Below are 22,946 nucleotides of genomic sequence, written 5' to 3' on the forward strand. Positions count from 1 at the left end.
CCTTTCGATGTCTACTTTGCAAATAAAGGCTCAAAAAAGGTTTAAAAATCGTCATTTTGCTTCAAATTTGGTTGATGTCGACGAATTTTGCAGATTTCATGCACGTTTCAGCCGATTTCTCCAGAATCAACTGTTGGATCTTAAAAAAAAAATTATTTTCAGCTATTCGATCTCTACTTTGCAAATTCTGCCTAAATCACTGTTTGTTTATAAAGAAAATAGTCATTTACCTTCAAATTTAGGTAATTTTTCGGCGAATTTTGCGGATTTCACGCACATTTCACTCAATTTCTCCGGAACCAACCATTGGATCTTGATAAAACTTTCCTACTTTGCGAATACTACTTTAAAAACCAGAAAATCGTCATTTAGCTTCAAATTTAGTGGATTTTTCGCCAAATTGCGGATTTCACTAACTGCGCAGTAATGAATTACGTAACCTTGATGCACAGCAATTTTCATGTCAAAATGTCAATTGTCAAATCTGGGGGGACAATAGTGCCAACCCTGTCATCTTAAAATTTCCAAAGTTAATTCATCAAGATTCCAACTAATAAATAAAATATATAAATTCTATAAATAAATAAATTCTAAGAAAATAACTGACAAAGTGGACACGTGCAACCTAAACCGTCTGTACTATCCATTCTAAAACATAAAAGTTACAAAAGTTGGCGAGAGTGGTAACTAAATTGACAGTTGACGTTTCTCCAATTTTTTAAATGTGAGTAGAATTTTACTTTGTGCGCAAAAACCGAAAACAATTCACAATTTCTGTTTGCCAAAACCAATTCGATTTCTTGTGCGGTTTTCAATTTTAGCGTTATCTTTCGTCCGAATCCTCTTAATGCCGGAAATATTGCCACTAATAGCAATGGCGGCAAGATTAGATCGTTAAAAAGATTATGGAGGTTCTTATTGTGGCGGCCACCGGAGCTATAACCATTTGGGGTGTTTATGCTTCTGATGTTTTACAAAAATATTTACAGCCGGTTTAAAAGAGTATTCAACATTTTATATTACTTATAGGTAGTTATATTTCAAGCATTAGTCACTCGCTGGAATATAAGAAAAACTGCAAACACGCCATTCCCAGTCCCAGGATAACACCGCAATATCAAGGAGAACAAGAAGTAACCACTTTCTACTTATTAAACTATTTAATTTTAGTTTATACGTTTTGTGCAAACACTTGTGTTTGGAAACAACCGGGAAAAGTTGCCAGTTCTTTGGAAATTCAAGAAAAATATTTTCCTATCTCGTCCTTTGTAATCATCAAGTGTCCTCGCCAAAAGTTACACAACCTAACAAAACAGTGCTGTTTAAAATACACAAAATTTCGGTCAATATTTTACCCCACTTGAAATAACAATGTGGTTTTGGGGAAATGTTTGCTTAATTCACGTGGAAAAAGTACGCACTCGAGGAAAAACGAGATTATCCAAATTATGGCCGTTCGAAGATTTGGCGATCAATTTTTAAATCGCAATTTTTTAGGAGTAGCCCTGCGAGACGCGAATTTAAATTGAACAATCCTGAAGACTTAAGAAATTAGAGGCTGCCTCCTCAAAAAGCACGCATTTATCAAATTACAGTATCTCGCTCTAGCACTTTATGTAATCACAGATCTGGGGAATATATCAATCATGAAAATAAGAAAAGTGACAACTATCATGTTCCCAGGCGCTTCTGAAAACTTTTTCACAAAACAATGGATGATGGATTGATTTTAGAAGACCTCTGAAATAAGACACACAACCGAATAAAAGAGTCTCGAGATCCATCAGTTACAAGTAGATTCAGAGTTAATGACGTGCGGTAATTATCATATGGAGAGGAGTTCTAAACATTACATTATTGATTAGTGGGAGTAAATGGAAAAGTGATTGAAAAGTTTGGCAGGATTAGGCGCCAACTTCACGTGGTTAAAAAACAATTTCCTACACTTTTATTGCGCACAATTTTCGCCTTTAAGTCGTTACATTTTAATTAAATCGTTGACAAAATAGGTGGAAAGAGGTACACTTGATTAAATAACAGGTGGCTTTTGACATTTGCTCCTTCTTTCATCAATTTATTCCAACAATTTCGATTTTATCACGCTCTAGAAAATTGCAATTAATCGCGGAATTACGCTGTTAACTATCAACTCAAAATTTCGAGGTAATTATGTGATTTGGGCGAAAAACCCCTGGAATTTTATTACGGCGTTTGTAGTAAAAGTTTGGAAAACAAACAAAACAATAATCGTCTGTTTGCTGTCAACTCCGGAGCGAAGAAAACTTGTTTTTGTAGTTTGGAATATGTGAAAAAGTGTCAAATCCTCCCAATAAAGGTATTGGTGGTGTTTGCAACTTAACTGCCAGGAAATCTTCCTATCGGATATCTCCGCCCTATAAAAGCGGCAAAATGAGGTAATCTCGTTGAAAGTATTGATCAGTTGTCGAGATATCAGTAAACGTATCTGAAACGATGTAAATACATCAGCGACTGTGGAATTTAATAGATCCACAATACTTTTCAGAGCCCGCCCTCAATCAACGCACACATTCGTATTTAATTAGAATAATTCCTCGCTGGATTTATAGCACCAGGAAGCGGCGTCGAGGGAAGCAACAAAACAGTGTGTATAGTCGGGTCACTCTAAGTTTGAACACCAAGCTACATTTAGCTCGTTTGGTGTTCTACCTTACAGTGAGCGGACTGTACACCAAATCATCACTGCACTTTCCAAGAAGCACTTCACGACAGATTGTTCTATTCATGATTATTAAGATTCTAGTTTTCACGCTTTGTTGTTCTTGCAGATGAGTTCTGTGAAGAATTCCCCCATAACTTCATACCTACGCCTGGGTACTGGATTGAGTGTTCGAGGCAGAAAATCACTTCCGATACCATATGGGATGAGAGCGAGTCGGATCACGAAATACAGGAAGGCGACGAGGAGGACCACACTGATGGGACCGACCAGGAAAACGGACACGCGTCGAGGAGGAGAGATCGCAGTGAGTTTTTTATATTTAAAACGAATTTTAATAAAAAAAAGTTGAAAATTTTTGGTTCGTCCTACAATGAAATTTTCCAAAATCTCTCTTGTTCTACAATTTAGTAATTTGGCACAGTTAATTAACAATTTAGAAGTAGTAACTTCCCTATATTTCATTGGCCTAACTTTAAAACTAACAAAAATACGAATTTTAATAAAAAAGAGGAAAATATTTGGTTCGTTCTAAAGTGAAATTTTCCAAAATTTTTATTTCTTGTTCGAAAATTTTGTAATTTGCCACAGTTAATTAACACTTTAGAATTAGTAACCTCCCCAAATTTCATTGCCCTAACTAAAAAACTAACAAAAATTCGAATTTTAATAAAAAAAAAGTTGAAAATTTGTAGTTCGTCCTACAATGAAATTTTCCAAAATCTCTATTTCTTGTTCTACAATTTTGTAATTTGGCACAGTTAATGAACACTTTAGAAGTAGAAACCTCCCCAAATTTTATTGCCATAACTGAAAACTAACAAAGATACGAATTTTAAGAAAAAAAGTGGAAAATATTTGGCTCGTCCTAAAATGAAATTTTCCAAAATCTGTATTTCATGTCCTAAAATTTTGCACTTTGGCACAGTTAATGAACACTTTAGAAGTACTACCCTCCCTAAATTTCATTGCCCTAACTAAAAAACTAACAAAAATACGAATTTTAATAAAAACAGGTGAAAATATTTGATTCGTTCTAAACTGAAATTTTCCAAAAAAAATTTTTGTTCTAAAATTTAGTAATTTGGCACAGTTAATTAACACTTTAAAAGTAGTAACTTCCCTATATTTCATTGGCCTAACTAACAAAAATACGAATTTTAATAAAAAAAGAGGAAAATATTTGGTTCGTTCTAAAGTGAAATTTTCCAAAATTTTTATTTCTTGTTCTAAAATTTTGTAATTTGCCACAGTTAATTAACACTTTAGAATTAGTAACCTCCCCAAATTTCATTGCCCTAACTAAAAAACTAACAAAAATTCGAATTTTAATAAAAAAAAGTTGAAAATTTGTGGTTCGTCCTACAATGAAATTTTCCAAAATCTCTATTTCTTGTTCCACAATTTTGTAATTTGGCACAGTTAATGAACACTTTAGAAGAAGAAACCTCCCCAAATTTTATTGCCATAACTGAAAACTAGAAAAGATACGAATTTTAATAAAAAAAGTGGAAAATATTTGGCTCGTCCTAAAATGAAATTTTCCAAAATCTGTATTTCATGTCCTAAAATTTTGCACCTTGGCACAGTTAATGAACACTTTAGAAGTATTACGCTCCCTAAATTTCATTGCCCTAACTAAAAAACTAACAAAAATACGAATTTTAATAAAAACAGAGGAAAATATTTGGTTCGTTCTAAACTGAAATTTTCCAAAATTTTTATTTCTTGTTCTAAAATTTTGTAATTTGCCACAGTTAATTAACACTTTAGAACTGGTATTCTCTCCAAATTTCATTGCTATAACTAAAAAACTAACAAAGATATAAATATTAAAAAAAAAGGTTGAAAAAAAAACTAAAAAACTAAAAAAAGTATGTATGCAATGTTATTTTTGTCAAGAATGGAATAAAGCAATGAAGAGGCGCAAGACTCTTTTGCACGTTAGCGTATTTCACAGGGGTCAAAAAAGCCATAGCAAAGTTCAGCTTCCTTACAATAACATTAGCAATGAATACTAAGTGTATCTTTGTATTCTAGACAGTGCGCCGTTCAAAGGTTCACGAAGACTAGAGAAAGAGTGGTTTTTACCAGTATTTTGAACGAAATTAATATTAATCAATAGTGGGATTATCCCGGCGCATCCACCAAAATTGAATTTGGCACATTTCTTTTTTTTACAAAGAAACGATTAGCCCAGAGATGCTCCCGACACCAAAACAATACCTAAAATCAAACCCAATTAGTTTCGCAATGCATGAATTTCTATGTTTGCCCGATATTCTAGAATTCCTTGAACTCCTAGCGATAGACCGGGAATGCAAAACGTTTCCTGAAACCCGAAAATTTATGCACAACGTTAGAAATTGGCTCGGAATCTTAAGCTGATTTTCTTAAAATCGCAACTTGTCGTCTATTTCTAGTAATTTTAAAACACATCCATCCTTCTGCTGTGACATAATAACGTTCGGATCATAAATTTTAATGTTCAATTTGCATACGACTATATTTGCGGAATCCTGAGAGTTTTTCTTTATTTAATCATGTAATTTCAAGCCGTGGACGATTTCTCACAGTAAAAGCTCCCCGAACTTGTTCAAAGTACATTCACTCTTGAAGGAATTTGTTAATATAAAAGAGAAACTCGGGCGCGGAGACTTTTTCGAGATGTCTATTAACGCAAACTTTATTTGAGGGGGCAAAAAAAATCAGCATTTGAACGCCGGCGGAATATTCAAGCGCGTATTTAATTACGACGTGTGGTTACAGCAGTGTTTATATTAAATAAATTTTGCTTCGCCTCCATAAATTTATCCGCCCGATATTTACCGTCGCGGTTTAATAAATCTTTGTGCCGAGATATGAAAAAAGATTTACAACTTTCAGGTTGCAATGACCTCTACGAGGACGATGAGGAGGACGACTCGTCCTCTCCTCGGAAGAAAACCACCATCGAAGAGCAATGGGAGAAGAACCAAGGCTTCGAACTGACCAGTGTCGAGCAGGAAACGTACGAAAAGTACTTTTATGGTACCGAGCATTGGAACTACTTCACCAACGACGAAGATTTAGGTCCCGTGATCCTATCGATTAAACAAGAAACGTTAAATTCCCGAGATCAATTTAGGTGAGTTTTGTGCGACATGTGAACGGAAAAGTGTTTCCGTTGTCGGATTGACGCGCCATTTATCATCGGAATCACTTATAAATCGTGGGGATTTTCGTTGCATAATCTGCATCTAAATCTGAAATTATACCTTGTAATTTAAATTGTAATCTTGGAAGTTTCGCCGGTAAAACGTTGAGTTTGTCAAGTTATAGATCCGCTACCTTTTCAAGAACCCTTTGTTGTTTTAGGATCATATTGATCGTGGATTAGCTTGTTGCAAGACCTTGGAGATATTTCACTGCTACAGTAAATTCCTTGCAGATCGATCGTTATCAAAAATTCAGAATCTGCGTTCATAACGAAAACACTCCCCGAGTGAAGCAATCAGACAACAAACTCGAATCGAACTAAACTTTGACAATGTTTATTAAAAGTAAATCAATTCCGGCAGCAATTTACTATTAGACTCGTAATTGAGTTATAAGCTCCGCAGGAATTAAGGACACACTCTTAATAACATGTCGTAGTCTAGATTTATTGATTGGGGACAATGGGGCACGCCAGCTATCCATCAATAACATTATTGCAACGATTTCGACGTCCCATCTTCCCAAGAAAAATTACACTTGAAGCTTTTATTCCCGCACGCAAACTTTCAGATAAGATGCTCGAAATGACCGTAATTAAGAATTTTTACAGAACCTTTATCTTAACTGCTACAAATTCCACCTCGTAATTGCCGTTTTCTAACACGAGAGCTATGTTATTTCGCTCATAAATATTAATAGACATCAAAGGGACTGGAATTATATCGGAGATTTTACAAAATACACCTCTCCTGTCATCGTCCGCCTGAAAAATTCGTTGTCATTTTTGCTGGATTTCCCAACGCAGCTCAAATCCATTTAAAAGCTCTAATTTTGCAAAGGAATTCCGGAGAGAATTCTGCCTTAGTTCGTGAAGGTGGATACAAATTGCAATTTCGACTCGTAGAAAGAATTTGCGTCTCGGTATAGACGGGCGATAACTAATTATGGTGGAATTATTTTGTACCGGCGCATCCACCAAATCGTGTTTACATCGCTCGAATTGAATATTTATGGAAACACATGTCATTTTCACGTCAATAACAGGTGGCGTGTTTTGTACGACTAATGTCAATTTACTGAAAAACGACGCGGCGCCTTCACCCAAATTACAGATTGCCAACTTCCGCCAAAGTCACCGAAATTCGCAAATTATTTACTCGTTTGATTGTCGTAAAGTGTAAAGCGCCCTTTATGGGCATTATTACTGTCACTTTTGGCAAAATTGATTAAGGTTTGCACGTCAATTTGACAGTAATGCCCAGACTACACTCTAATTTTCAAAATGTCAATAAAATAATTTGGCCGCGACTGTAACAGCTTCAAATATGACAATTCTAGTATCAAATTGTAGGACAATGATGCCAATCGTGTCATCTTAAAATTTCAAAAATTATATTTCATCAGTGTTGCCAGTTCAAGGGTTTTTCACCGAATCTAGGAAGTTTTGAAGTACCTATTGAAAGTCTTTTGTCAATTTTTGGACAAAACATAACTTGAATTTTGAAAGCAAGAATAAAAAAATGTTTAAAAGATGTCAAGTTTGACTTATGACTTACCAAGATACCAACTTTAAATAACAAAATAACTATCAACGTGGGCGTTTGCAACCTAAACAGTTTTACAAAAATGATAAATAATACTACCATCTGGCAGCCGACAAAAAGCGTAATTAGATTTGTTTTGGGTAAATTCGCGGTCGGAGTGCAACAAAAACCGAATCGCATTAATGCACAAGTTTCGGCACAAACGTGAATTTTTCAAACAAATCTAAAAGTTCCTAGAAATTCCCTCTAGTCGACACGAGATTGACAGATAATTACCGCCCCAATTTTCAAACTCTGTAATCTCTGTTTTAAATGGCAGTTGAGCTGACAACATAATTATTACAACTCACATCCTCATCATGTGTACTTTTAAGCCTAAAAGCGAAAGTTGCCGAACATAGTTTAATGAAACTAGTTTATTACAGACGCGTCGTAGTTAACAGCGTCGTAAAAAAGGTAGAATTTAACATAATATGTATCAAGTTCGATCTGGAGCACCATCATTCTTACTTAGAGACGTGGTGACACTTTAACAGACAAAACAATGAATCTCGGGGACTTAATCTACCCTTCAACATGACGGTAAGACAAATAAACAATTTCGGAGTTTTTCCAGAGCAAATCAATAATCATAAAGGGGCTTTGTTATCTAAATATATCACTGGAAGTTTTTCTACATTCGAACATGCAGATTTATATTTGGGTTAATGGAAGAGCTTTCAGGCTTTTAGGGCAACCTCAAATCCCCCGACAAATATTAAATGAAATATTCAAACGTGTTAATAATAAATTTATGGAGAGTCCACATGTTTGTTTAGTAACCGTGATATTAGAAATAGCGACAACAAGACAGTGAACAAAAGAGAATGCGAAATAATCGAAAAATCCCAAGAACTAAGCAAATATTGACGGAAATGCGATACAATTCCATCGAAAAATGATAAAGCACAAGACAGAGTTTTAACAATTAAACACTTAGTTAATAATGAACCGGAAAGCTCCGACAATGATTTAAAATTTTCAGGCGCAAATCGAATCAGAACCCTCGTTCCATGAATTTTCCATAATGGATAAAATCCAATTTCGAAAATAGATACGTACTGCATAAATGCAAACTTAAGGACAAAGCAATTAACAAGACAGTGCTTTAAATCTTTTAAATGAGTTCGTTCTTGTTCATCGATTATTAATTTTAATCTTAATCCAATCTGATTAAAAAGTAACGAGTTTGAAAGTCGCCGCCAAGTTCATTCCGTCCTTTGATTAAAAAATCGCAATTCCACTCACGTATGTGAACCGCCGAAACGTTTTTAATTGGGGAAATTCTACACGATTGTTTATTCATTTTCGGTCATCGTAATCTTATAAACATGACGTTGTCGAAAGGGAACGGCGAAAGAAAACAGGATAATTTTTTCAGTAGGTACCTATAAAAGTTTTTCGTTCGATGTAATTACTTTTATACTTTTTCATCCGAAACTTTCACAGCCCGAAGAAAACGTCAATATTTCACTCTATAACGACAATATACGTGTCTTGTTACAAAGCACACGTCATTTTAAGACTGAAACTGGGGATGGCTGGAATTCGCCGACATTTCCTGGAGTTTTTTGATTTGGAAACATCTACGTTTATCCATTGAGATCAATACTAACGAGCTCATTAAAATGAACGTCATTTTTAGCTTGCGCGACGTTAAAAAGGGTTTTCGCACTCAGGGTTGCCAGGTCTGGAGATTTTCTCCGAATTTAGGGATGTTTTCAATTTTTGGACAAGTCTAGGGGATTTTTTTGTCGGAATTGACGTGTTGAGTAAACGATAGATTCGTCAAATCGTCTTTTGTTCATATGGGCGGAATTTTTAAACATCTAGCCAATCAATGAAAAGATCTGATCTAATTGGTTGCTTGGACGCGTTTTTTGTTATAAAAACTACTTTGATACTTTGAAGAAAGGGCGTATCTCTCTATGAAAACTTTTAAAATCACCCCAAAACGACCCTTTGAATACAGATTTTCATCAATGTGTCGTTTGTTTATTCGTGAAACAAACTCAAGTTATTTTTGCTCATTTAATTTTTAGCTGAAAATTCGTTCTTAGATTTTCCGAAAGTCGAAAATGTAAAAGTTCGTCTATTTCTAATCTACCCAAACTTTAATATTAACCAAAGGCAGCGTTGATCTGACTTTCCAAAATGTTTTGACGTTTGAAATTTATGGTATCTAGAGATTTTTTTAGTTAGAATCTAGGGCTAATTTGATCTGACAACACTGCTTCACACATGGCAAAAAACCCGACCAACAGTCTGATAAATGCGTTCTTTAACTGACCCCTGCAGCCAACGTTTATTTGATTCCGACAAGACATAATCCCGCCAAAGACGGGGACTATTGACGTATTAAAAAACGAGACCGGAGCTGATTGGTCAAGGGGACTTTTAGGATATTGAACTGATAAGGTCAATCCTTTTAAAAATCATCCTCTGGAAAGTCTAACCAGGCATTGTTTCAATTTGTGTGCCAGTTTATTACTAATTGGGTAAAGTTACAATAAAGTTTACAGTGTTACCAACCGATTTCCTTACTGATAAAATTTCCCTAAATGGGTGACCTTTCTGCAACTTGGTAATTAATGACGGTACTGCTCAGACGTTGATAATTTTCTTATTACCCTGCACTACTTCTGGGATAATTTGTACGAATTTAACGCAAATAAAAGTGATGAAATGTCAGGTCAAACATAATTTCTGCTCAGACTTTCAGTGCGAATGCAACAGTTGTGTGTAAACAGAGCTCGAATTAAAGCCCCTTCACCATACATCATTGATTTAAACAGCATCATGGGCAATAACGCCCACATCACCGCTGTTAAAAGTCGGAAAGCATTTTAACGTCTGCAAACTTCATATCTACAGTGTAACTGAAAATCGTTATTTAAAATCCGCACCCTCATCATTGACCCAATTCCGTTTCCTTCAATTAACGCGAATTTGTTCGCAGGATATTAGTACGAGCCATCAGTTACACGGTTCACGGACTGATTCCTGCCAGTTGTGTCTTTGCCGATCGCTATAATCGTGAAGAAGTCGTGAGATCTTTAGGTAAAGAAGTTAACATCAATCCGCCTTTGACGTTGGGGCAGCTTCCAGACACGCCCGAAGAACTGTTGAAATTAGATCAGGTAAGTTTAATTGGAAACCACTTTCGATTCAAAGTATTGATTGGGAGGAAATTTCGGGACCAAATCGTGGAAAGAATCGAAAGTGAGGACTTCAAAAGGAGATGTTCTTAAATTAAAATTTCCACACTCACGAATGGGTTCGACGCGAACACAAAAGCCCGGAATTACCGGATGAAAAATGACGGCGGTTTATCAGGAATGTTTGTCGTCGATGAATTTTATCGCAAATTAGAGGCAAGACCGAAACAATTAGAATGCGGGCGGCGGCGTGGAATTAACGGCCTTATCACTTTATACTAAATGTATCGCTGATTGAATTTCTTTCAGTTGACAGTAACATGAAAATTTCGAAGTTTGTATTCCTGAAAAACAGTCGAAACTAACGTGACTTTTTCAATTTACTTGTGCGTGTTTAATATTCGCAATGATCAAAGTAGGTCAGACGCCAGACAAAAAACAGGTTCACTTACCCTTCGGAGTGATGACGTCACACCTGCACCGACTAGACCAGACTTCATCTTCCGTTATGTTCCGAATTTCTCGACTATTCTTAGGAATAACCAACTCCCAGCTGAATCCTTCCATTCCAGAACCTCCAGAAGAGATAACGTGTGATAAAACTCTTTCACTTTCCTGTTTGGACTTGAAACACTTCCACACCAAAGCACTGAACAAATTCGAACACTAAACTGAAAAAAGTGATAAAACTGGGGTTCCAACACTACACCTTCACTCTGAACACTAAAAACTGCACTAAACAACAGTTTTTCGCGGGTAGAAACTCGAAAATATTCAAAAAATGGAAATTTGAACTCGAGACGACGCAGTAGAGAAGCTCACACGTCATAGACTGTCGGCAAGTCTCGGGAACGTTCGGCTCTTAAAATGGTGACGTTGCACCGGAAATTAACGATGTGGCGCGAAATTCAAAATAAAGAAATTTTTTTAGTAATTTACGATTGCTAATTAAAAGCTGGCTAATTAAAAGCGTAAGTTGTCTCTTGTGTATATACCGAACCTCCAAATTAATTTCGAAGTTGGTGTTACTGAAAATCCGAAAACTGTCACATTTTCTAAATTAACCTCACTTTTTTAATTTATTTGTGCGTAGTTACTACTAAAAGTGGTCACGGGTCATAAAATTGCTTTGAGAAAGGAATATATGCAGTAAAAAGGTAAGGAGACGTTCCACACTGACAAATCTCTATTTCGCAGTTACATAACCTTTGAAATTTCGAGCGGGAAATTTGACTTTTAATTTTTTAATTTACTTTTTAGTGCAAAACATTGTAATTAGGGCGTGTTTTGTTGAAGGTGTTTATAAAATCGGAGCTGAAGGTGGGCGTAATCTACGTGAAAGAGGGACAATACACCGAAGAAGAGATCCTAGACAATAACGACAATTCCGTGCTGTTTGAAGAGTTCCTGCAGATTTTCGGCGAGAAAGTTCGTCTCAAAGGCTTCGACAAATACAAAGGAGGTTTAGATACCGTGCACGACTTGACAGGTGCGCTCTGTTTTCTCAGCGTAATCTCGATTCAAGCTTGATGGTTTTAGGATTATACTCGGTTTATACCAACTGGAGGAACATCGAAATAATGTTCCACGTAAGCACGTTGCTGCCGTACGAAAAACACGACCCGCAGAAGCTGCAGAGGAAGAGACACATCGGCAACGACATCGTCTGCGTCGTGTTTTTGGAGGCCGACAACACGGCGTTTTCGCCCGCTTGCATCAAGAGCCATTTTCTTCACACTTTTATCCTTGGTACGAAAACGCGCGCGATTTTCTAAAGACTTGATTTTCTTTTTCAGTTCGTACTTCTCCGAGAATTAAGAGGAAACCCACTCGATATGAAGTGTCGGTTGTTACTCGCGATGAAGTGGGTGCCTACAAGCCTTATCTATGGGAGCAAAGTGTTTTCGACAAGGGCCCGATGTTCAGGGAGTGGCTGCTCACGAAAATCGTCAACGGGGAAAGGGCGAGTTACTCGGCCCCCAAGTTCGCGAGGATGCAAGAGAGGACGAGGTCGCAGATGCTGGAGGACATCGTCGCCAATCTGCAGAACCACGCAGAGACCGGACAGATTCCCAAGCCTTATAGGAGAGGTAGATATTAGACGTTTTGGCATTCATAACGACTCTGCAAGTTTCTCTCTGTAATTTCGCAAACTTTAATCGACAATTGGTAGGCAACTGCCTTCCCCACTTTAATAATTAATAATTCAACTTCCTTTGAAAGTCAAGAGTGCATAACATCAAAGAATCGAGTCTAAAGACTCGCAAACTTTACATAAACTCGCTGAGCTCTTCCGTCATGCGTTCTGCTTTATTGTCTTGGTTAAGAATGAATAAAAATGGTAATTTCGTCTGATTAATTTGCAGGTTCTTGGCGTCCCATCGGACACATGAGACCCTCTTCACCTTTATTAGATAGTGTGCGTGATCAATTCGAAGATTACGATCAGATAGCGAAAGACTTCACCAGGATGTTCCTCAACACCGAAGCCAACACTCTGGCAAACGCTCAATTGTTCGATGTGGTGTTCCTCGTCGGCCAATCGAAGCAGAAAGCTAAATTAGTGGGTGTTCGAGCAATTTTGGGAGTACGTAGTCGAGTCTTCCAAGAAATGTTGTACGGCATCCAGACAGGTTTCGGTTCGCCCCAAGTGCCAGTGGCTGAACTATTAGCGAGGCCAGTTCCGACTCTATTGAGTCCCCAACAAAGTAGACCAAAAAGTAGCAACTTTTTACAAGTGCCAGATATCGAATCGCCCAGGCCCAAAAGTGTCCCTAGTTCGCCCATGGTCAAACGAGCGTTTTCTAGATTAGGTACCATCACGGCGGGATGGGGAAGGTCCATCCGGAAGCACAACGCCCAGCAGTTGTCCGCCGAGGACAAGAAGAAGTGGGCCAGCAGCCAAGATTGCTCAAGTAAGTCGATCAAGACCCGATGAGTTCAAAACCGAACTTTGCAGATAAAGAAGGAAAGGACAAAGAAGGCAAAGACAAACCCTCTGCAGCCCAGCTACCAGTCCCGAGACTTAGCGTTTGTGCCGATGCTCAAAAGGTCGACCGAGCCAAATTGGCGCAGACTGAATTTTCTATAATCGAATTCGATCCAGATACGTTTCGAATACTGTTAGACTATCTTCACACTGGATCTTGTCCCCTCACTTGCTCGACGATTCCTGGACTCATTTGCGCAGCTGAGCACTACGACCTTCCGGAGCTACTTCAAGCCTGTTTCCACCACGCCAAACAGTTCCTCAGGATAGAAGTCGTAAGTTATCGGTTTCTGATCCATAAACTCCAACACTAATGATGCTTCCAGGTCTGTTGTATGTTGTGCTCCCTCGAAAACTACTACTGGAGATACACTTCAGCCTCCGAGTTGGTCAACATGATCTTAGCGTTCGTGGAAACTCGCGCCTACGCCCTTTTCACCACCACCGAGTTCCTCACGCTGAGCGAATCCATGGTTCAAATGATCATGTGCAGGTGATTTATTTTTTGCTTTGACATTTATTACAGTAATTGACATGTGAATGAGCGATTCTTGAGTTGGAAATAAACGGCTATAAATTTTGGAAAATTGTAATTTTTATTACAGGTAATCTAACTTATCCTTTTCAAATCTTGCGAGTTTCAAAAATTGCTCCTTTGTAAATGACACCTGTTTGTGTTACCAGGAACTTGGAGGTGCCGGAGGTGCGAAAATTCGAAGCCATGTTGGCCTGGGCGAGACACAAAATCCGTACTAAAACTTCGAGCAAACTGGATGCCAAGTTAGAGTTTAAGTGCATTATGGAGCGACTGGCCAGAGACTTGAAACTGTATAGAATATCGCCCCAGGAGCTTATCAAGGTCAGTTTACGCAAACAATCTAATTTGGACGCAAAGTGTCGTGTTTGCAGGTGGTGCTGCCGTCGAAGGCGATAAAAAACGAGCGCATCTTGGAGACGCTAATGTTCCAAGCGAATTCTGGAATGTACCGAATACAGGATTCATACATAAAAGAGTGCACCCAAAGACTGCAAAAACAAGACTCCAGATTTTCGGAATGGGAGTCGTTCGATTACAGTACATAGACTTTTTGTGACGAATCCCTTTAGATTAGAAGACAATCATTGAGTAAATTCTGCATTCAAAATTCGCGACAAGTTGATATTATGTAAGAAAAATATACATTTACGCCATGCCAACTGGGATCAAGTGATTCATGTTTTATATGATGTTTAAATCGGTGTGATTGCAAGACAATCTATTATGAATTAAGTGTTTGCCTTGCGTGTTCGATTTTTTTAATCTCACTTCGATCAATGTTTATTGTTGTTTTGTGAAGGAACTTGTTACACAACAGTGCTCTTTGTTATTGGAAATTCGGTTTTTCTTGAGTTTTTTACCGATGATTTGGAACTGTTATCTGTATTTATAGGACTCGTGTATACTTACCTGAGCAGATCTATTTATTTCGTACCTGTGTTGTGAATACTCGGCAGGTTACGTGGACCCTGTCTGTATAGAGACTTGTTGCTGTTTGTATTCGTGTTCGATGTTTCATATTTGAAAAGACACAAACCATCAGGTGTTTGTAAGACTAAATATATTTTAATTACTCTTAGATAGCAAAAACAAATGTTGACATATTTTGATACTAAATAACTAAAGATGAAAAAAAAAAACGTAAATGTTTCTTTACGCAATCTGTTCGATATTTTATTTGACAAATAAACTAATAAGTGTCTTATTACGAAATAGCAGAGCCAGTGGATAACTACATATATTTAACATCGTTGTCAAATGTTGTCTGTTTTGAAGAAATCATCTTTTCATTTGTATTTATTGTTAAACCATGTTAATGTGAAATTGCGACTTCTTCGCCACAGCTTCCAAAAACCAAAGAAGTCGCTTTTCCCACAGATATGTGCTTTATTATGTTTCACATTACTAAACCAACAAGTTATACCTACCTTGTCACTATTCTGTTTGCTTGTACTTGTGTTAAAAACCAAAGAAATGTAATAAATAATGATCTAAATAGAAACACCAATATTTATGAAAGAAACTTGTTGTAAAGATTGTTGCTTTATCAATGTACAAGTAAATGGAATATTTCATATATTCTAAGATATTGTAAATCTTATTTTCTCAGAATAAATTTTTTTGAAGCGTTCTAAAGCACTTATTTTACCGCACCAAATCTGTTTGTTGCGCGCCTTTGAAAATTTATGTCTCTAGATCCTCATCACAATCTCAACATTTTACGACGAGAAGACTGTTTTCAACACCAAATTCCTGGTGGGTAAGTGACCTCAACTTGGACGGCTAAGAAAAATGTCAGAGCGGTTATGAAACTAATAAATACTATATTATACAATAACTGTGTTTTTACTATTAGGATTGTTAAATTGTTTAAATTAAATGTCTTTGATTAATGGTTTTTATCCGAAACATCCAAAATTGGGCTTCAATTCCAGAAATCCAATCAAAATAAAAAGAATAAGCGATCAATAAGTCCATATCCACGCCAGGTGTAGGGATTTCCCCGAATGTAGGGAATTTTGAAGGAGGAGAAATGTACTGACTAATCTAGGGGAATTTAGTGTTTAACTATAACTTGAATTGAACAAATTTTACAGAATATTTGGATTTTCTTCGGTAATCTTTCATTTTATGTATTTTAATAAATCAGCAGGATTTGAAAGATATTTAACGTGCGTAAGCTAGGGCCATCTAGCGGCACAAATATTAAACTATTTAAGGTGCAATGTTGGTTGCCTAAAATGTCGTTTTAAATACAGTCGACACATCGGGAAAAGAGATTTTGCCCCAATAATCAGCAAAAACTTAATTTTTCCTAATTTACATTTTTAATATTGATTATAAATAAAACAGTAATAAAATTACTGCAAAAAAACTAAATGTCAATGATTTTAAAAGTCCCAGTTTAAAAAAAAAATGCTTAAATCATTCCAAAACATTAAAAATTTGAAACCGACACAAAAGGCGTACAGTCGTAAATTGTCTAGTTGATTATATTTGTTTCTCGAAAATTGCGATTTATAATTTTTCTTCATGTTGAACGAATAAACTTTGGAAACTTTAAGGTGACAAAGTTGGCATCATTGTCCCCAGAATTTGACATTTTTCCATTTTGACATAAAAATTGCTGTGCATCCAAACTGCGTAATTAATTAGTGCGATCTCTTAAACTATGCCAAGTGAAGTGAAATTCTCCTCAGACGCGACTCCTTTTTAAAAACGGTAAGAAATAGATTGAATGTCTACACATTCCGTTGGCGAAACTTTCACGGTGGTTTTTTGTACCCCAAAACGCAAAATTTGTGACCTTGAGTGGTACAGGGGATGGCAACAGTACAATAAAATAGACAAATGTTCATATTTATTTACATCACACGTAAATATACTACATTCTTAACAAAAATTCGTAAATAAATTTTGCATTAACAAAGCATAAAGGTCTTAAAAAATACTTAACGCACAACAAAAATAATTAGTATTATAATATAGGTACTTGCTTATTATTTCGTTTGATATCCTTATAATTACACTTATTAACTATTCCAGTGTTATTAAATTATTCGGAACGTCAAGGCCATTCCGTTTCAAAATGTCTCTCAAAGTCCTGTTCTCTTGTTCTAACGCGAGATTTTTTTGCTTCAAAACATCAACAGTCTGAACTAATTGCTTGTTCTCTTTCAAATATTGATCACATTTTTGCTCATTCTCCCGTAATTCTAAGATGTATTCACACGCCTTTGCTAGAATGCCCCCTTTGGATTGCCCGTCATAATGCCCGTTGCCTTTCATATCAGGAGGGGCATTTTCCGGAATTATCCTCGACAGCTTCGAAATCCAGTTGTTAATTTTATCTCTTCGCCGTCGTTCCACTTCGTTGTGTGTGGCTCGGCGCCTCTCGTCACGCTGCGGAAAAACCAAATTACTCAATAACGAGCTGCCAACCTTACAGAAGCCACAGTGCTGCCACACTTACTCTTTTAATGTTGGTCACCACTGACGTGTTGCTATCAATGATTGACGACCTTGGCGCGATAGCTCTGGCTCCAGTTTGCGTGGCAAAGACTTCGTTGGGGTTCCCGATAACGTACAATTGTCCATTTAAATTACTCGTTAGCACCTGTTGAACATTGCTATTTGAGAAGTTGTTGCCACTGGCGACAATCTGAGGCACGGGTTCGACACCTTCCTCCACTTGTAAGACGCGATACGTTATCATACCTAAACAACATAACCTTAAAATTTGTTGTGTTCGTCTCAGGAGTTACCTTCGGGCGATCTTAAGGAATATTGGACCTCATTATCCGCGGGTGTTTCTAAGAGAGTCTGTGGCGACAAATGATCAACAACGTTCTGTTCGTCGTCGCTTTCCGTCGAATGTTTGGTTATGACGTTATCTTGGAGGATAACTTTGGAGTCGACCTCGTCCACTTCTGCACTGAAATTTAGATAAATGTAAATTTCAGACAGCTTGAGATTTACATCCAATTTCAAAATGACCTTGTCCCTATCACTCACAGCATTACATAACAGACGCAAAAAAGGGGTTTCCAAAAAAAAGATAAGCAAAACGGAAGTGTTACCTCGACTCCAACGGATCTAGCATATCCATAGTGGGCTTGATTGTTTGGTGTGGTTTAAATTTTTTGAATTTTCCTTCAATTTTGGTCACGGGGACAAAACAGGTCATGTGATGTGACACCAATTTTTGACAAATGACAACACGCATGCGTGAAAACTGTAATTTTCCATTACCAGCAGCGTGGCAGATTACAGAGCGACGGCTCTTAGTTCCACTACCGACTTAGAGGTGGCGACACAAATCCTATTCTCAAAGTAGCACAACAAATTAAAAAACATTGAAAAATAAAGACAAACTTGCAATTTATTACATTGAATACATATTGTAAAACTTGTCATTTGTAAAACTGTATTTTTATTACCAGCAGCGTGACAGATTACAGAGTTTTTTGCTTGTGTTTAGTTGGGCTATCGACTCAGAGGTGGCGCCACAATCGTACTCTCAAAGCGGGGCTAAAAATTTAAAAAACGAGCGAAACTGGCGATTTATTGCATAAACGAACATATTCTAAAACATTTGTGCCTTGTGGGTGCAAACATCCATTTTCTAATGACTTTAAGTCACGTTAGTGTTCCCAACTTTGGCAAAAACGGCCGCAAATGAGTAGACATTCCTGGCAATCTGTAAACATTTCGTACTACCATCGCTGCGTTAACCAACTTACTCTAATGCCCAGTTGATAGTTCACTGATGTGGTCTCTGTAAATTTGACTCGGAATGGAATCTGATACAACAGTAGAATAAAAAGCAACGTTTTCTTATTTTCGTTGTTGAAAGTCACCCAGCGAACATCACTGTATATATTTGAAGTCATATCATCGGCCTAAAACACCCCAAAAATATGTGGAATGAGGCGTTATTGTTACAAACCAAGTCCTCCATGGTCTGTCCTGATAGAACCAGCAGCATTCCTGTTAGTCCGGATGCCGCAGCCCAAGTCAGATTTTGAAAAACGTGCCAATACCCCAAATCTACTTGCTAAACTATTAAATGTAGGATAATCCAGGATTAGGCTTACTAACAACGGTGTATACGTAACTTAACGCGCTAAGACACATCCCGAGGAATCCGAGACTAAACCACGGTAACATCCAAGTGGTAACATCATTCACTTTCTTGCTGGCTCTGTGGAAAAATGTCAAAACTAGTGGTGTGTTGTGGCTACTTACCCCATGATTTCTTTATGACGAATGGCGATCAAATGAAGTCGCCTTTTGACAAGCGCTTGGTACTCCATATTACAAAATAAATCGTCGTCGTTTTCGTTCTGAAATTCTGCACTTACGTGGGCGATCATGTCCAAAAAAAGACTAAACTGGGCATTGGCATGACAAACACAATAAGCAAAAATGTTGGCCAAAACCACCATTGTGAAAGAGGTGACAGGGAATGTGAGAAAATAAATAAAATCGAGAATGTAGTGAAAACTACTTAGATAAGTACGAAAGAAGTACAAAGGGAACTGATACTCTTGTTCTTTGCCAACGGGGATTAAAATGAAGCCAGTGACTATGCCTAGAAGGGTGTTCAGAACAATAACGGGCGTCTGGAGTTTCCTCTCAAACAATATCTTCTCTTTGGTTTCTTTTGTGGTGCTGTCCACTGACCACGAGATGGATAACACGTACTGTTGGAATCCATTCAACTCTGTTTCAGTCAACAAGAGGCAAAAGTTGATGAGCATGGACTAAAAAAAATGTTCAATTGAACGATTTTTTTAGAATTCGAGCTCTTACCGATAAAATGGCCAGAAATGTTGCCAGGAATCTGTACAGAAATGACGACTCAAAGACAGTTAAAAAGAAGTAAATGTTGATTAGAGTTATGAGGGCGTAGAAAAGTAGAGTGAAGATTCGTGCCCAACGATAGTATTTGTTGTTGAATAGCTCGAAACTGCAGAAATATATCCAGTGATAAAAGTCGTCTGTAACGCACGTTTGCGAATGAAAAAATGGAGATAATTTCAGTTTGCAGTTACCTTTCATTGGTTTAATGTTGAAGTACGAATCCATTCTAACAAATCAAGAATTTTGAAATTGATTTTAGTTTGCAAATGCTCCAAGGGTAAAACTTTCATTAAGTACCAGGAAGCACGAATTGACTAATTCTAAATGTATAATTCTCTTTTCTATTCTCAAGGAATAAAATATTGGACCTTAATGAGCGAAAGCAAATGTGCTCTTTAATTAATATTTCAGTCTGACGCTTTTACTAAGGATTAGTAGCAAAAACATAAATACGACGCATTTTTTTACAAAATCAATTTTAAGCGCAGTATCTAGGAACTATGACAAATGTAAAGATGCGGTTTTCACCAGTTTTCCACCCCCTTGAGTCGATGAGAATCATACATTACGTACTCCGAATTTGAAGTTTCACGGTTGTAAAAAATCACGTTTCCTAATCTAATTCGGTCGATAGCTCGCTTATTCGAGGAGTAATGTTATACTATTGGTGCTCATTTTACGCAGAATTTTCCGCAGATTCCAAATCTGGGATTTAAATTCAGATCCGACAACAAACAACTGAGTTATGGCCGATCAAAGTTTCGGAAATTTGATTTTCATTTTTTCTCATTTTTCGTAATTTTTAAAGTTAAATACCTCGGAAACTGTTTGAGATATTGAGATACGGTTTGCGTCATTCTTTTTCTCGGCTCATTTTACGTTAGAAAATGTTCTCAAAAGCCCAAAATTTGATAGTCGATTTTTCGCGAAAAAAAAATCCGACTCAAACGATGAAAATTTTTCATTTTTTTAATTTTTGGCCATAACTCGTAAACTATTTGTCCGATAGATCTTAAATTTGGCCAGTAGATAGATTTCGAGCTCCTCTTTCGACTGATGTAATTCAATGCTATTAAACGTCTTTTCATTTCGAAAACATAGATTGAAAATCACCCTAAAATGATGTTTTCAAAACAGTTTTTGGCCAATACCTCGTTTATTTATTAAGCAAACTCAACGAATATGGGTCTCATTTTACGCAGAATTTTACGCTGAATTCAAAAACATGATAATTTTTTAATTTTTGTGAACAAATAACCGAGTTATGGCCGTTTGAAATTTTGGGTTTTTGCCAGAGGGCCAAATTTTCGAAGGTTCGAAACAATTCATGCTCGATATTTTAGAAACTATTTCAGATATTGAGCTGCGGTCTGCGCCATTGTTTTTCTCGAAATAGTTTTTAGATTTTCCAATAGTCAAAAGTTGCAAATTTTCGCAAAAATTCATGATTAAAACTATACCAAATTTCTCATATCGATATTTCGCTTATTTTTTAGAGTAAACTTGAGTTATTATACATCAGTGAACGCAGAATTTTCCGCAGATTCCAAATCTGGGATTTAAATTCAGATCCGACGACAAATAACTGAGTTATGGTCGATCAAAGTTTCGGATAGTTGATTTTCATTTTTTCTCATTTTTCCCAATTTTCAAAGTTAAATATCTCGGAAACTATTAGAGATATTGAGATGCGGTTTGCGCCATCGTTTTTCTCGGCTCATTTTACGTTAGAAAAAGTGCTTAAAAGCCCAAAATTCGATAGTCGATTTTTCGCGAAAAAAAATTACAACTCAAACGATGAAATTTTTTCATTTTTTTTAATTTTTGGCCGTAACTCGTAAACTATTTGTCCTATAGATCTCAAACTTGGCCAGTAGATAGATTTTGAGCTCCTTTTTCGACTGATATATAATTCAATGCTATTAAACGTCGCTTTCATTTCGAAAACATTGATTGAAAATCACCCTAAAATGATGTTTTTAAAACAGTTTTTGGCCAATACCTCGTTTATTTATTAAGCAAACTCAACAAACTTGGGTCTCATTTTACGCAGAATTTTACGCTGAATTCAAAAACATGATAATTTTTTAATTTTTGTGAACAAATAACCGAGTTATGGCCGTTTGAAATTTTGGGTTGTCGCCAGAGGGTCAAATTTTCGAAGGTTCGAAACACTTCATGCTCGATATCTTAGAAACTATTTCAGATATTGAGCTGCGGTCTGCGCCATTGTTTTTCTCGCGATTTTTTACATAAGAAATAGTTTTTAGATTTTCCAATAGTCAAAAGTTGCAAATTTTCGCAAAAAGTCATGACTAAAACTATGGCCAAACTTCTAATATCGATATCTTGCTTATTTTTTAGAGTAAACTTGAGTTATTATACATCAGTGAACGCAGAATTTTACGCAGATTTCAAATCTGGGATTTAAATTCAGATCCGACGACAAATAACTGAGTTATGGTCGATCGAAGTTTCGGATAGTTGATTTTCATTTTTTCTCATTTTTCCCAATTTTCAAAGTTAAATATCTCGGAAACTATTAGAGATATTGAGATGCGGTTTGCGCCATCGTTTTTCTCGGCTCATTTTACGTTAGAAAAAGTGCTTAAAAGCCCAAAATTCGATAGTCGATTTTTCGCGAAAAAAAATTGCGACTCAAACGATGAAAATTTTTCATTTTTTTTAATTTTTGGCCATAACTCGCAAACTATTTGTCCTATAGATCTCAAATTTGGCCAGTAGATAGATTTTGAGCTCCTCTTTCGACTGATGTATAATTCAATGCTATTAAACGTCATTTTCATTTTGAAAACATTGATTGAAAATCACCCTAAAATGATGTTTTCAAAACAGTTTTTGGCCAATACCTCGTTTATTTATTAAGCAAACTCAACAAATTTGGGTCTCATTTTAC

General features: G+C 36.6%; 4 protein-coding genes across 8 annotated transcripts in view; 1 reads left to right on the plus strand and 3 right to left on the minus strand.

Moving 5' to 3' along the window:
- Positions 1-11,225, minus strand: part of LOC148166636 (uncharacterized) — a 94,674-nt gene extending 83,449 nt beyond the window's left edge. Inside the window, exon 1 of the mRNA XM_088048923.1 lies at positions 11,090-11,225. Coding sequence (XP_087905049.1) covers positions 11,090-11,137 — 48 coding nt within the window. The 5' untranslated portion in view covers positions 11,138-11,225. The remainder of the gene's footprint in view (positions 1-11,089) is intronic.
- The window catches only part of LOC148166642 (uncharacterized), an 87,679-nt gene extending 71,623 nt beyond the window's left edge, over positions 1-16,056 (plus strand). For 4 of the 5 annotated variants that reach the window (XM_088048911.1, XM_088048908.1, XM_088048909.1 and 1 more), the window contains 11 exons: positions 2,808-3,005; positions 5,585-5,825; positions 10,439-10,619; positions 11,934-12,126; positions 12,177-12,386; positions 12,434-12,727; positions 13,004-13,552; positions 13,597-13,901; positions 13,953-14,119; positions 14,311-14,485; positions 14,536-16,056. In XM_088048911.1, coding sequence (XP_087905037.1) covers positions 2,808-3,005; positions 5,585-5,825; positions 10,439-10,619; positions 11,934-12,126; positions 12,177-12,386; positions 12,434-12,727; positions 13,004-13,552; positions 13,597-13,901; positions 13,953-14,119; positions 14,311-14,485; positions 14,536-14,709 — 2,687 coding nt within the window. In that variant the 3' untranslated portion in view covers positions 14,710-16,056. The remainder of the gene's footprint in view (positions 1-2,807; positions 3,006-5,584; positions 5,826-10,438; positions 10,620-11,933; positions 12,127-12,176; positions 12,387-12,433; positions 12,728-13,003; positions 13,553-13,596; positions 13,902-13,952; positions 14,120-14,310; positions 14,486-14,535) is intronic. The other variant, XM_088048910.1, reaches the window with a different exon arrangement.
- Positions 16,057-17,007: 951 nt separating this feature from the next.
- LOC148166643 (upstream stimulatory factor 1-like) lies at positions 17,008-18,389 on the minus strand. The gene is made up of 4 exons (XM_088048844.1): positions 18,244-18,389; positions 17,929-18,098; positions 17,637-17,881; positions 17,008-17,566 (listed from the first exon to the last, which is right to left on the minus strand). Exons 1-4 carry the CDS (start codon positions 18,387-18,389, stop codon positions 17,201-17,203), a joined length of 927 nt encoding a protein of 308 aa, XP_087904970.1. The 3' UTR covers positions 17,008-17,200.
- A 331-nt stretch (positions 18,390-18,720) lies between these two features.
- Positions 18,721-20,227, minus strand: LOC148166644 (uncharacterized). The gene is made up of 7 exons (XM_088048551.1): positions 20,221-20,227; positions 19,979-20,166; positions 19,412-19,929; positions 19,265-19,367; positions 19,113-19,220; positions 18,907-19,065; positions 18,721-18,863 (listed from the first exon to the last, which is right to left on the minus strand). Exons 1-7 carry the CDS (start codon positions 20,225-20,227, stop codon positions 18,798-18,800), a joined length of 1,149 nt encoding a protein of 382 aa, XP_087904677.1. The 3' UTR covers positions 18,721-18,797.
- Positions 20,228-22,946: the final 2,719 nt, after the last annotated feature.

This window comes from Gnatocerus cornutus, unplaced genomic scaffold (assembly GCF_029298725.1).
Source record: "Gnatocerus cornutus isolate USDA-ARS CGAHR unplaced genomic scaffold, icGnaCorn1.1 ctg00000023.1, whole genome shotgun sequence".
Taxonomy (NCBI): domain Eukaryota; kingdom Metazoa; phylum Arthropoda; class Insecta; order Coleoptera; family Tenebrionidae; genus Gnatocerus; species Gnatocerus cornutus.